General features: G+C 34.4%; 1 protein-coding gene across 1 annotated transcript in view; it reads left to right on the top strand.

Annotated features, from left to right (window-relative positions):
• EXOC2 (exocyst complex component 2) overlaps positions 1 to 14,483 on the top strand; it is a 116,815-nt gene that overhangs the window by 28,816 nt on the left and 73,516 nt on the right. The window contains exons 6-10 of the mRNA XM_026842710.1: positions 3,559 to 3,639; positions 7,509 to 7,654; positions 7,750 to 7,831; positions 8,316 to 8,418; positions 11,381 to 11,499. Of these exons, the coding sequence (XP_026698511.1) occupies positions 3,559 to 3,639; positions 7,509 to 7,654; positions 7,750 to 7,831; positions 8,316 to 8,418; positions 11,381 to 11,499 (531 nt within the window). The remainder of the gene's footprint in view (positions 1 to 3,558; positions 3,640 to 7,508; positions 7,655 to 7,749; positions 7,832 to 8,315; positions 8,419 to 11,380; positions 11,500 to 14,483) is intronic.

Below are 14,483 nucleotides of genomic sequence, written 5' to 3'. Positions count from 1 at the left end.
TTCTGAGCAAAAATAGCCAGCTCTGAAGTACTTAGTCACTGTTTAGAGACTGTAAGCTCTAAACTTAATCTCTTCACTGTTAATAGCTAGTATCTCACTGCAGTTCTGAAGTTTGCAAGCCTTTAAATATTCTGATTTAGCTGAGAAACATGAACACTTACTGGCAAAGATGATACCAAATAGAGTTAACTTTCTGGCATTAGTTGAAGCGTCTTGGACCTAGCTTCCCCTCATCTTTATTGTATGCTTCTTTCAGTAAAGCTCCTCAGAATGGTAAACAGGCTCTCCTAGCTTTCTAACTGCTGTTCCAACTTGTACAGTTTGTATCAGGTATGTCCAGGGTAACTGGCAATTCAAGAAAAAGTCCTGTCCATCCTTTACTTCAGGCCTTCAAAGACTTAAAATTTTCTCCTTGCTGCAGCTAGTGATGAGTTGAGGGTATGAAGTTGCATATGGAAGTTAATTACTGGCTAATGTGAGAGGTGTAGGCTGGCTTTCCACCTGCCCTTGGCCATGTGCTCCTTCCTCGTCCCTTTATATTGCAGTGGTGCAGCTGCGGCAAGGTTTAGACAAGCTCACTGATCAGTTAAGTCTCCTGCTGAGTGAGTTTTCCAGCAAATCATCTCACTACAGCTGCCTTGCAGCTGTGTGATTGCTAGATCCAGCAAAAGGAATCATGTTGATGCAAGAGGAAGGGGATTGTCCCAGACAGCACCATCTCGCTGTTACATGGAGTTAGTACTCTAATGAGTAACTTGAGTGTCTCTAGATTCCTTCCAATCAGATTAGGTTTACAGTTTTGCTTATCTAAACTTCTAACTCAGAGACTTGTTGCCTGGTCCCCATGGAAGGGGCATGTACTTAGCTTTTTAAAAACCAGTTGATACAAACAAAGTAAACTTAGACTTTCTGATAAAGCATTTTTCATAACATTGTACACTATGAAAACTTAAAACTTTTTTTGTAACTCAGCTTTGGTATACATATGAATGTACTTATTGCTAAATCTGAATAGGTGTAAAAATAGCTTCAGTACACGCAGTAGCACATTAAACATGTAGATGGAAATATAGCAAATCCTATTGTCTGTACACAGAGTAATTTAGGTAGGTCTGTGCTTTTTCAGTTTGTCCTAAAATACCTTATTTCAGGTCCCAAAGTATCTTTTGGTTTATGCTACCAGTTACACATGTTTAATATGCCTTTATCAGTACTTCACAGTGCTTTCCACCTTTCTGGAACTTAATACCTTGTTTTATTTCTATTTTTTGCCTCACTGATATCATCATCTCTGTCTGAACACACCTATGAATTGGCTTAATGGGATCATTTCAACACCACTATTTTCAAACTAAGAATTTCAAATAGTTTAGGCTGAGCCACTAACTTTAACATTTTTGACACTGGTAGCATTTATTTTCCATCCTCTAAAAGGAAAAGGGGGGAATAGTATTGCTATTGTATATTCTTATCTAAAGGAGATGATAAAGAGAACTTTGAAGATGATGTGTTTTAAAACTTTCAGGAACTGGTTAATGATCATGATAGAATTTCTAAAGCTACCTTGAGAGTAAAAAAACATACAGTTCATGACTTGGCATTTTTGAAAATTCTAGCATGGTAAATCATGTTCTTTCAAAACTTCTTGTTCTGTACATTAAAGGAAGTCTTCATCATGTTTTACCTTTTGTTGCCAATATATGTGCTTTAATAGAGGTTTAGATGCTACAGTTCAGTTTTGGAAATCTAGGTGTGTCCCCTTCAGGAGTAACTTTATAGTTAATTGGTCAGCAGTTAATGCTATATAACTAATGGTTCCAAAATACTAAATTTTAAAAATCTGAGGCAATATGTAACTTAGTTTTTTATCCACATCCATTTAGAAAGCATCTTTCAAAAATATGCTTCATAGAATGATTTATAAATTATAGATTAAAATTATTATACCTTGATGTGGTTCCAATAGTATTTGCAACATTTGATTTTAAACTGTTTTTATGTTGTGGTTGCTGTTCTGATGAACTTGCCTTTCAGTATTTAACTTTAATGACAATGCAGTAATTGGCTGCCCCTGACTGGAACTGATGTATTTAAATAGAATAATACTACAATATCATTAGAACCTTTAATGTTTTTGTTATAAAATGGTAGCAGTATTCTTGTAGGTAAGTGGTGTACTTATCACATATAAAATATGTGCTACAATTAACAACACAACATCTTTTAGGATAGACCTCTGGTCCTTAAACAAAATGAAGAGGTACCTTTGCATTTTCAGGAAAGCAAAGCTTCCTGAAATTCTTTGTGTAGGATCGAGAGATTAAAGGGTCAAATTAGATGTTTGAGAATAATAGATTTTTTTTTTCCCTTTTTTAAAAAAAAAATTAAATCTCACGCATACCGTTCTTGTCCTGCCCTGCCTTGCCCCCACCCCAGTGAACATTCCTCCTCTGGAGGCTGGAGACTATCAAGGGCCATCCTGTTTCAGAATAGCCACCCTCTCTCACTGCTTCGAGTAGGTCTGAGGCAATAGGGCTGCCTTACTACAGATGAAAAATGTTAAAGGAAAATAATATTTTTAAATAATTGGTTTATATATGCTGTATGCCTATATGCAGGAATGCTACCTTTAAAACAAACAAACAAACAAAAACACAAAACAAACAAAAAAAACACTGATCTGTGCAGGTTATACTGAAGAGAGAAGAAGAGGGAAGGAGTATCTATACTCCAGTCACTGTTCATATTTCCAGAGTTGTATAGTGTAATCAGACTACGCTGGTAAATCTTTCCCTTCCTGAAAAATAAATCATAATGAAACAGCAAATTAATGCTGATACTGTGCATTTCCACATCCATTAGTAATACCATCTGGAAGCAAGAATTGGGGCTTTTGCCGTGTTAGGACAGGATAAAAAATAGCATCTTCAGAAAAGCAAAGCAAACTCCCCTCTGTTTGCACACTGTTTTGAGCAAAAGTATTGCAGTGCTTCTGTGTAATGGTTAATGCAGTGTGTTGCTACAAGATACTCTTTAAATTGTGTGGTTTGAGAGTGTATTTTTTTACAGATGAAAACAACTCATGGGGGAATGTTCTAGTACTTGATGGGGTCATCTGCATTCCCCATGACTCTCTACTCTTTCATTATTGGTAATTCCTCTTGGAGATCAGTATAAAAACTTTGCCTTACAAAGCAAAAGTATTTTGTGAGTAAATGATACTTACTTTTCATACTACTAAATTGAATTAACACCTGTATGACGAGATAGCTAATTGGGATTATTCTCTCCACTTTTTTTTTTTTTCTTGAGCATTACAGTCTTGTTTGAGAAGGTAAAGGAAATCTGTGTCAAAGTAATGGTTAAAGTTCTGCAATGTCTGGCTCTATGCCCTGTCCTCCAATAGACTCTGCTGCCATGAAGCATGTTTGTATTTATGTCCAACAAGAAAAATAACACTTTATTTTTAAATTTTAAAATGTTTAAAAGTGTCACTTTGATGTAATGTATTCCCACCTATTAAAATGTTCTGCATTTTAACTAGACACTTTATTCCAGCAATCCATCAAAAACTGGAAGCAGATGGAACGGAAAAAGTAGAAGGGTCCATGACGCAAAAACTGGAGAATGTACTGAACAGTAAGTTTTGTCCTTCCAGCAGCAACTATTTATGGGCTTTGGACTTTCTAACAAGCTTTAATATATTTCTAGGAATATGGTAGAAAGTAGAAAACAGTACAGTCTCTCTTGCCTTCTCCTGTTTGATGGTAGTGATTTTACGGTGTGATAGTACATCTTTTAAAAGAAGTAGCTTTTGCCATGATTTTCAGCAGCCTTTATGATAACAGAGAATAAATGTCAAAATATAGATGCTCTAAAGCACTTTAATTTTGATGGTATCTCAATTTTGAGTGAGCAAAGAAATCAGAGGGGCTATATGGATAGACAGAACTGTAGAAGTATGAGCGAAGCTGAATACCAGGATTGTAAAAAGTTTGAGCAAAAGAGGCAAAAAAAAAAAACAACCCAACAAACAAATAAAAGCTGTTTGCAATAACAATGTCTATTACAGAACCTTTGTCACTGTACTGCCATTTAGACTATTTGGAATTACCATTCTCTTTAGAACCTTTGAAAACTTGTCAGTATTTTCTTTTTTGTTTCTCTGTGTTAGCTATAAAGTTGCATTTGAGAGAGAGGGCTTGAATTTGCTGCAGTTCGGTATGTGTTTCATCAGATCAAAAAAGTTACTTTTTTTAATTCTGGGACTTCTGCCAAGATAATTTTACTTTGTTTCATTGTGATTTTTTTCACAGAGGAAGGGATGTTTCCCTTAGTGCTGTATCAATAAGCAGGAATGACATGCAGATAGCTGACTCAGTGTTGGAAAGTCTGAGTGTGTTTTATGAAACCAAGAAAGTGACATGGAAGTTCACTGTTTTTCTTCTCTTGTATGAAGAAAGCAGTGACTGTATGTATGTTTGTGTGGGGAGCGCAAAGAAAGCAGGGGGTTTTGTGAACAGCTCTAATTCTTTTCAGTAGAGATTCATTAATGCTTACAATAAAGATGTGGGTTTGAACATTGTTATTCCTTCATCTTTTTGCCTGGAATGCAAAATCCAAAATTCACCAAAAAGAAAAAGAAAAAACCCCAAGAAAAAAAAATTCACACACGCACTACATAAAGACTATAGTGTGTGCCTATTTGAGCAGAATATTTGATACATATAAGGTAGGAGGAAAAAAGCATTTGATGAAATCTGCCAGTGCAATCCTCAGTGCTCTGTATTTATGCCATGTCATGCACTAAGCACAGATCGGTCAGAGAAGACTTTCTCTTTGACAAAATTGTGTGACAGATCTTAAATAAAACAGCAAAAATTTAGGTCTGTGACATTTTCCTACACACAGTAATATGAGGCAAATCTACCTGTAATATATAATTGCTGTTTCATTTGATAAATGGTGACTGAAATCTATGCAGATAATGCAGACTGTCTTTTTTTAAGCTGGATCTGTAGAGGAACTTGTGCCAGGCACTTCAGAGTGGAATTAAGTTTGGCTCTGCTATGAAAAGAATTGGCCGCTTTTCCTCCTGATACTTTGCAAGTCATGATGGGTGGGAGGCAGGGAAGTAGGGATACAAGGATTTAAAAAGAGTAAATAATATTATGCAAAGTAGTTTAGGATCAAAGCTTTGTTTCTTGTCTGACCATTGAAAAGCTTCCATAATCCATGAGTAAGAAGGCCTGCTTTCAAAAATGACTTCAAACCTTTAGCTGAATTTTACATTTTTATGGACTGTAGGTGCATATTTTGAGACGCAATTGGTGTTGTGAGTTTGATTACAAACTCCTAAGAATAAGGATGTTTTCCACAAAGTCTGAATGTATGTTAAGAGTGTGACAAATTATTGGATTGAAATGGCATGGGATAGTAGAAGCACAATCTGGTGTTATAGTTGGAATTGTAAGTTTGGAGTTTTTGCTAAATTGTTAAATTTAATTGCTTAACAAGCTATTAAATATATATTTATAAAAACATATATTGTGCTTTAAAGAGTTTAATGAACAATTGTATCTTAAAGGAAATCAATCAAATTATGTTATGTGGTGGTTTTGTCAGGCTCTGTGAAAGACAACTGTTGGATAACTAGAGATTTATTTTGAGGTTAAAAATATGCAGACAGTAGATGATTCATCTATTTTGAAAACATAGTCAATATAGGACTGGAATCTTTATCCATGGATTATTTAGGTTTAGATTATCCATCAGTAATCAAGAGATAGAGTGTTAATGTAGAAAAGGTTTGGAGGGGTGAGGAGGGAAGAAACTTTGCAATTTTAAAAATAAATCTAAAAAGACAGAGCTGTTTGCATGAAGTATTGAATTTCATTAGGACACTAATGAGTTATCTGACATATTTCCATTTAATGTAAACCAGAAAAATTGCCAATAGGAAAAAAGTTAAATAATTTACTTAAATTTAGAATTTCTACAGCAAATTAATTCATAAAGAGATGAAGGTGTGTAGTTTTAAACTAAAGGTGGAAATCACTGTGCTCTTCCTGCAGTCATCAGTTACCTTTTAAAAACATTTATATCAAATTTTAAAAAATGCTTTGTGACTATAACTTTAATTCCTATAGTACATTGCTTCTTGACTGTTAAAAGAACGGACCAGACACATATGAATTCAAACAAAACAAATGTTACTTTCTAGAAGGATTTACAAAACAAGCATTTATTATAACCTCAAGAGAAAAATCATACTTTCAGTGATCTGTATTTAAATGTCCAGCTATCTGTTTTCGTTGTGCATTTCTCCTTAATGGATTAAAGTATTCTATGTTAAATAGTATGCAGTAGAAATAGCTATCCTGACAAAACTTTTTTTACATCAAGGCTTCAAAATTTCAACAGAGTTTAAACATTATTTAGATATAACAATTATTTTACAAAGACTACTTTTAACATGAGCAGGCCACCCACAGTGTTGACTAGAGAAAATGGCATGCAAGCCACCCAGCGAGACTGATGTAATTTTTTTTCATCTTTGCTTAAAGTATAGTCACTAGACCAGATAATGTAGAAACTTCTACACACAACGATCAAAAAGGCTAAAACAGTTCCACTTTTTTTGGTTAATTAAAAATAAGTCATGAGGTGAAAAATGCAAATACTTGCATGCGATGTAAATCTTCACTACTATAAATGAAATTCTGTTAATCTCTGTTAGGAAATAATCCCTATTACAAAACAGAATGTTTTTTAGTCTGGATAGAAAAGGTTTTAAGGCTATATTTAATGTATTTATTGAAGACTGTTCACAGATAGTATAGAAACTTAATTGCATGGAGTTGTTGACCAAGTCTTGATCCTGTATGTAATGAAGCCAATAAGACTTTTTTTAATGCAATGTGAAGATAATTTGTATTCATTCTGTTAGTGATCAGCCAGTTTGACTTTCTTCAGTCATGTCTTTGTCTTCATCATTGACATTTTAAGCAAGTTACTTAAATATCACATATTGTTAATAATTATTAAGACTTAATTTGAAAACAGAAAAGTTGCTTGCAAAACCCAGGGATAACTCTTTTACCTATGATGTTAATTAACATAATGAAATTATACTTTTGTACAAAGAAAACTTTTTATTACTTTTTCTATATCCTGAGACGCATAATTTAGTTGTAAAATGTACATCTGGAGCCAAAGCAAACTATAAAATATCTGCAGCAAAGTTAAGCATTTGAAATAGGAAAGAGTGATTGTTTTTAATTGCACAGGGGTCTTACCACATTAAAATGCTAAGTGGTTCACTTTGAAATAGTATTTCATCAGTTATAAAATGTTAACATAGTTGAATAAAAAAATATAAAAATTTTACAGTAATTACTCATTTGTTCTAAAAAATCCTTGAATGTCTCATTAAAATGAGGAAAATCTGTATGTCATTTGAACTGATTACTTGCTCTACTTTCTTACTTTCATCCTTTTTAAAATAGGAGCCAGTAATACAGCAGATACCTTATTCCAAGAAGTGCTGGGTCGCAAGGACAAAGCTGATTCAACAAGAAACGCGCTTAATGTTCTTCAGCGTTTTAAATTCCTTTTCAACCTTCCCTTGAATATTGAAAGAAACATCCAGAAGGTATAATCCTTTAATAATACTTCTCTATTTGCTGAAATTAGTCTGTTACCTTTTTCTTAACAAATATGTGTGGGTTTTGTTTTTGTTTTTTTAAGGGTGATTATGATGTGGTTATTAATGACTACGAAAAAGCCAAGTCACTCTTTGGAAAGACAGAGGTTCAAGTATTCAAAAAATGTAAGATACGAGTTCTGTTGTTTGCGCTTTTTTTTTTTTTTTTAATTTAAAGGCTAAAAAGCACATATTAATCTAAAGACCTTTATGTGGGTTTTATGTGGGTTCTAATACATAAAAATTATGGATTTGTAGGAACCAATTAACCAATATTTCTGTCAAGTTTTCTGAGTGATACTACAAAATGTGAAATCACAGCTGATTTATTAGTACTTATTAAGGCTTGGTATTACTGGACATAAAGGTTGCAGTAATTAAAATGTGACTTTGGGTCTCTTTCACTGGCATATTGTTGGAAAGACTTCAGCGTCCAATTTTCTGTTTTTTGTAAAGTTGTCGTATATAAAATTTTCAGATATGGCTTGTTATGAGTTATTGATTTCCACATTAACAGAAGTGCCTGATGCCCTAGGAAAAATAACATAATTTTCAGTTCATATCACTGCTGAAGGCTCACATTGGAATTATTTCCTCTCCCTGCTCTTAGATTATGCTGAAGTTGAAACCAGAATTGAGGCTTTAAGAGAACTTCTGTTGGATAAGTTGCTTGAAACTCCATCAACATTGCATGATCAGAAACGTTATATAAGGTAATCACTTTACTAGTGCCTTCATCAGACATATGGTGTTAGATGTGTACTTAAATCTGTTCCCTAAATAGCATAGTGACTATTTTTACTATGGTTTAAATTTTAAAGCTCTAAGAGTATTTTGATATTTTATGATCATATAAATAATGACAGTGGATTAGTACTTGATTGTTTGAGTGATTAAAAAGTTCTTGAATGAGAATAATTCAATGCAGGATAATTGAGACTGAATTTAGTTTTTTTAAAATCTTTAAGGCATGTCTAGATTCTGTTGCTTCCTCTAAACTGTCATATTGCAAGTTATGTCTTAAATGATAACTCAGAGGTTGCAGATCTCAAATAACTTCCTTATTAACTTCTCCTACACTTCAGCTTGACTTGGTGTTGGAATGGAATCGTCCTGAGTCAGATAATAGAGAGGTTTTAATCCATAATACTGTCATTTAAATTTGGATTTGGCTCTTTTACTACTTGGTCTAAATAATGTAGTTTCTTTATATTACATGAACATGAACCTGTTCCCCAGTTTTCACTAAAATGCCTAGATTTTCTGTCATTCACAGTGCTGATGTCAAAGTCTACTGTAAGCATACTAACATGAGCTGGTTGGTCCTTATTCTACTGGTAGACCTTAACCTGCTGTACAGTCATGGAGCCAAACTTTAGAGTGCTCTGGAACATTTGATGGCTTTACTTAGAAAGCTTTTGAGTTTTGGATGTTACTAGGGCTCCTAGTGTAGTTTGACACTCTCAATGCTTTTTTCAGTTATGGCAAAAAATGTAGACCCCATGTGCTGTGTGAGAAGCATTCTTAAAATTCTGACACCTGCATGAGGGCTTCGATGTTTTGTGTGCTCACCAGGCCCAGTCACACAGGACAAAGTGTGGTATTGGTATCTTGGGTCCCTTTATGTTATGTTTAGTTTTTGATGACAGTGACCAGTGTACTTTTTTGTAGAGTACTTCTCATTCTTATGGGTGCTATATAAATATTGCTTATTTATTGGAACTGTATTCTAAGGTGAGTTGTTAAGCAGTTTGTGTCTCCGAAGAAGGCACTACTGTTTCCTTTCTATATCAGTCTTGTTAAAGAGCAGCTTCTTTATCAAAGCTAAGTCTTATGACTTCTTCTAAGGATTCTTTGAAAGAATCAGAGTTGTATATGTGTTTGATTCTAGCATTTGATTTATCTTTTTTTGTTGTGGGTTTTTTTTTCCAGCCCCTTACCTTGAAGTACTGAATCTTTTAAAATATCCCAGTCTACGTTAAAGCAGACTGTGTTAATATCACTACCAAATGTATTCCACATGTAGAGCAGTATAATGAAGGAGAGCAAGGAGTGGACAAATGGGGAGTAATTTCGTTCTAATGAATTAATAGAATCCCAGCATACAAAGTGATTAAATTAGTTTCACTACTCTAGATATGATAATGTGGTTATAGTAGTGTAAATATTCTGGAGGCAAGGTGTGCAGACAGCTTTCTTCAGACCACTTCAGATAAGGAAATGAATGAAAACCCAATTGTAAGATTATTTGCATAAAACCTGCTATTTTTATAAAGTTTCTTCTTCCTTGATATGTTTGGTTTATATGTCTCCAATGTCTAAGGCTGAGCAAGACCTGAAATAGTGTGAGTTTCCCCCTCAGATATTCAATGTTTATCTTTATAATTAGACTTCAATTCATATTTTTCTCTCATTTTATTATGGTATTTACACTGATAATTATAATGTTCAAAAGCAGTTTACTATATCACTTAACAGCCAAGAAGATGTGTGTGTTTTTTTTTTTCCAAGACTGGTGGTAATTTTTCTCTTTATTTTGTGCCTAAGCAAAGACTGAAGTCCCACTTAACACTGAAGAAGAACTTGAGCTCATAATTTTTAAATGTCACCCTGTCAAAGTGGTTGGTTGTGTAATGTTCTCATCCATCCAACCAATCCTACTTTGACAGTTTATTTTTTAAGTACTACAGACTGTTCTCAAAGAAGACAGAATTTTGCAGCACAATCCTAATTAACGTCAGGTATTTTTGTAGTAATACAGCTTTTGTGAAGGAGTTAAACATTGCCTGCACTGCTTGAAATAATAAATTGGTGTACTTCACCTTGAGCATCCTGAATTTTTAATCTGTCCTGAGTATCATTAATGCTGAGTATAATGGAGAGCATTAACCATTAGACCAGCTACAGCTTTTTGAAAATGTGCCTTTGAAAGTGCTGTTGTCAAATAGTCTTGAATGCCATACATTAGACTTCCATGTTTTCTTCAAAATCACAACATCTGGCTTCTAATACTCCTCCTTCCCTAAATACAGAGGATGTTTCGCTTATGTGTATTAGAAGCCCCAGTCTTTTTCATTATCTAACCCCCCTGCCTTTTTTTTTTCTTCAGACTGTGTACATCTTATTAAAAAAAACAAAACAAAAACCCAACACAAAAAACCCAAACTGGGAGCTTGATTTACATTTTTTTTTGTGCATGTGTGTGCTAAAATTAATGAGCTGCCAAAAAATTAATTCCTTCTGTACTTGTTAAGGTTACATGATGATACAATCAGGATATATAAAGTGGGAAGAAAAATACCGTATTTTATGTGCTTGAGATCTCTTCACTGATTCCAAGTGAAACATGAAGTACTGAACTGCAACCTTGGCAGATAAAGAGCTTAGTTTCCCAAGTACTTTACTAGAAGGACAACTGAAAATACATGTTAATGTGATATTAAAAATATATGGGTTTGTTTATTTCTACAAGGTTTTTTGATGGTATTTTTCCTTGCTAAATGAAGAAGGGAGATTGCCAGGCTTGTGTTTGCGTTGGGTATGAGTGTATCTTAGCAACTATTCTTGAATTTTTAAAATTATGTTAGAAGTATTTCTTAGTACATCTTTGGTCTGTTTTAATGACGCCTTCAGTGTGTCAAGTCAGAGCTGTGATTTTTGGACTGGGTTTTACAGATATCTTTCTGATCTTCATGCGCCTGGGGACCCTGCTTGGCAGTGCATTGGTGCTCAACATCAGTGGATTCTGCAGCTCATGCACAACTGTAAGGAGAGCTATGTTAAAGAACAAAAAGGCAAGGATATATTTTTGGTTTATATATTTTATTTTTTGACATTTAGGAATTTGGCATTGCCTTTTGTTTGACAAGCTTTAGTGTACAAATGATATTTGGGGTTTTTCCCATCAATTTTGATAGCTTTTTACAAAGTTGAATACTGACTTGTATTATTTCTTTATTCTATTATAAAAACAAAACAGCAGTTGGAGTTTTCTTTTTGTTTAACTTATAACTTTTAAGCTCTTTACATAGGAAAAGCATTAAATTTCAATCATTTATCTGAAGCTTACTGTCCTCTTGAAATACTTCTTTGAGGTCACATGAAGTTTGGGTTGTTGTCTGAATCTGCCAGTTAGATTTCTTTGTCACAAGATATGTTTTTAGTATATGGATATGTGAAGCATTGGGGCATAGTGGAATAATGTGTAATTTCTTTATATGCAGTGAATCATAATACAGTGTTCCTGTACTTTTTTCATGTGCAGTTTCAAAATTCAGGTTATGCTGTTCAGGCACAGACCTGTGAGTTGGACAAATGGAATGTTTACACAATGTTATATAAGGCCAATATGAATACTTAGTTGTACTCTGTCTTTGCCAGTGCTGCTCCTCAAGGAAATGCATAGCTTTCAGGTGTGGCTGCAGTTTAGCTACTAGGTAACACAGTTCATCACCTTAGCATATTTTCAAAAAATAAATAGGTGGAAGGCTCTTGGCCTGGCATTTCTAGTAGTAAAATCTGAAAAACTGGATTTTCAAATTTGGAAATGATAAGCAGTACCTTGTTTCTCAAGAAGTCTTACAGGGTTTGCTGCTGTTTCTGAAATGAGTAGGCATATTGGAATCTGGCCTCTCTTGGCTTATAGGTAACTCCCACATTTAGTGCATGTGTATCCCAAACAAAATAAGGTCTTTTATTCTGAGAAATCACAATTTTACTGCATTGAAGCTGCTGCAGAAATGTGCTATGGCATTGCTGCAGGAGGCTATGACATCAAGTATAGAGTTCACAGGATGCATTGCATACAACAGCGATTTCATAAGTTTTAGCTTAAAGCTTGAACAGACAGTCTTTGATCCACAACATGGTGTGAAGTGGGACCTGCTGGAACACCAGATTGGTTTCTTGGCCTCTTGGTCAAAATTCAGAACGTTTCCAAATCTTCCCCATCTTCCCTCATCAAAACCATGAAACACCCCCACAACCCCATTCAACATACAGCTGCCAGGAGTAAAACTCACTTGTTAACCAAAACAGCCATGGTTAAAAATTCTAAGCTTTCTTTTTCTCCTGTCACTTGCAAAACGTTATATAGCCCATCTCTCAGCTTTTTAGCAAGAAAAATAGGGGCATGAAGGTACTAAGTGTTCAAGACTTTTTGTTTTAGTAGTCTATATCATTTTGATATGCAGGCTCCAGTAAATGAATGGAAAATATGTCTAAATTCCTAGACTTGTCTTGGAAAATCTCAACCTGTTTGGTGTTTTTATTGCAACAAATCTGCTTACCTTAGCCTTAATATCAAAGGGGCTATTATGTTAGCAGCTTTGTTTGGCTCACAGAAGAAGGAATTTAAATAATTTGAATGCCCTGTAAATGCATGTATGAATAGATAATACTTAATGCATGTATGAAAGAGCTCATCAAATTGATGTGATCCTTACTGATCTGGTTTCTGTAGAGATTGTAAAATACTCAAGAGTTGATTCTAGTTGATGGAATTTCTCGCTTAGTATCCTGTAGGACAAAGGAAGGTTGCTAAACGTGATTTTCCCTTTCTGTAGATCTTTAATTTTGGCATACACCAGATGGGAGAGTGAAAAAAGAAAACTCAGAAGAATTGGTTTTAACTGCCAAGTAGAACAATGCTGATTGTGATCAGAGACATGGAATGTATTTTATTCTACTTTAATAGATGTATGCTTTTCAAACAGGAAAAGTGTGGGTTTTTACTCATAGATATCAAATTGGTTATACAAGACTTTGAGGAATCTAATCAACTTAAACAAGTTAGAAATCTGGTTCATGTGTTCAAAAATTCACAGGCTGTTTTTAAGAGAAAATAGTAATAACCTTTCTTAACATTAAAGTCCTCCACTTAAAACATGCTTCCAAAAAAGATTCTTTTGAATATCAAGCATTTGGAGAGAGGGGTGGGTCATAAGGCTGATACTCTAATGAAAGGGGCATTAACACTTTTTCTAGGTTTCTCTTTTCAACAGGGATAATAGACATTATTTCTAGCAGATGGTAGTCTTCATATTGCATATGCTGGGATAAGCAGACAGTGATTACAGTTCTGCCTTGAACATACCACCAATTTCTGACTATTCTTAGCTTGGTTCTTCTGCTGACTGAATCTGTGGGTTCAAACTGACAGAGTAAAGACTTTTCAGCAAAGTAAACTCAGTAACAGGTATCTTATTTTTTCTCTCAACTTTCAACTGAGTTTGTGCCAGAGCATTTTGCTTCTATTTTATTAGCTGTCAAAGCAGAGCTGTGCTCTGAGTATTTACACGTGATTTGCTACCTGAAATGGATTTGGAATTAGATGAAAGCCTTTGCTTTTCTTACCTGGAAAAGTGTGGTTTGAAAACTCTATTAGGCAGTCTGAACAGGATTTTTGTAGCTGATTGTGAAACAGTAAATATTCTCAAAGAATTTATTTGCTGGCCATGATGTGTTCAGGAAGGGAAGGTTAACATAGCAATTATTTGCTAAACAAGCTAAAACCCAAACCTAAGTGAATTTTAAGAACTTACTCCAAATTCAGTCACTGATGTGACAAGCCAACAGTGTACTCTGGAGGACAAGATTGTTCCAGTTGTCTCCACACAACTAGGAGGCTGACCCTTTAGTCATTACAACTTAAAGAATTCCATTTTCTTATATAGAAATGGTATCTTCTCTTGTCACTAAACCTCTTGAAGATGTTTCATCTCGTCCAGGCCACTAGTAATGGTACTTGGGCCAAATTCCCAATATTGACAAGAAATAA

This window comes from Athene cunicularia, assembly GCF_003259725.1.
Source record: "Athene cunicularia isolate RWA chromosome 2 unlocalized genomic scaffold, athCun1 chr2_part1, whole genome shotgun sequence".
NCBI classification, from domain to species: domain Eukaryota; kingdom Metazoa; phylum Chordata; class Aves; order Strigiformes; family Strigidae; genus Athene; species Athene cunicularia.
The sequence above is the reverse complement of the archived record's forward strand: the minus strand, read 5'-3'. Positions and strand labels throughout refer to the sequence as shown.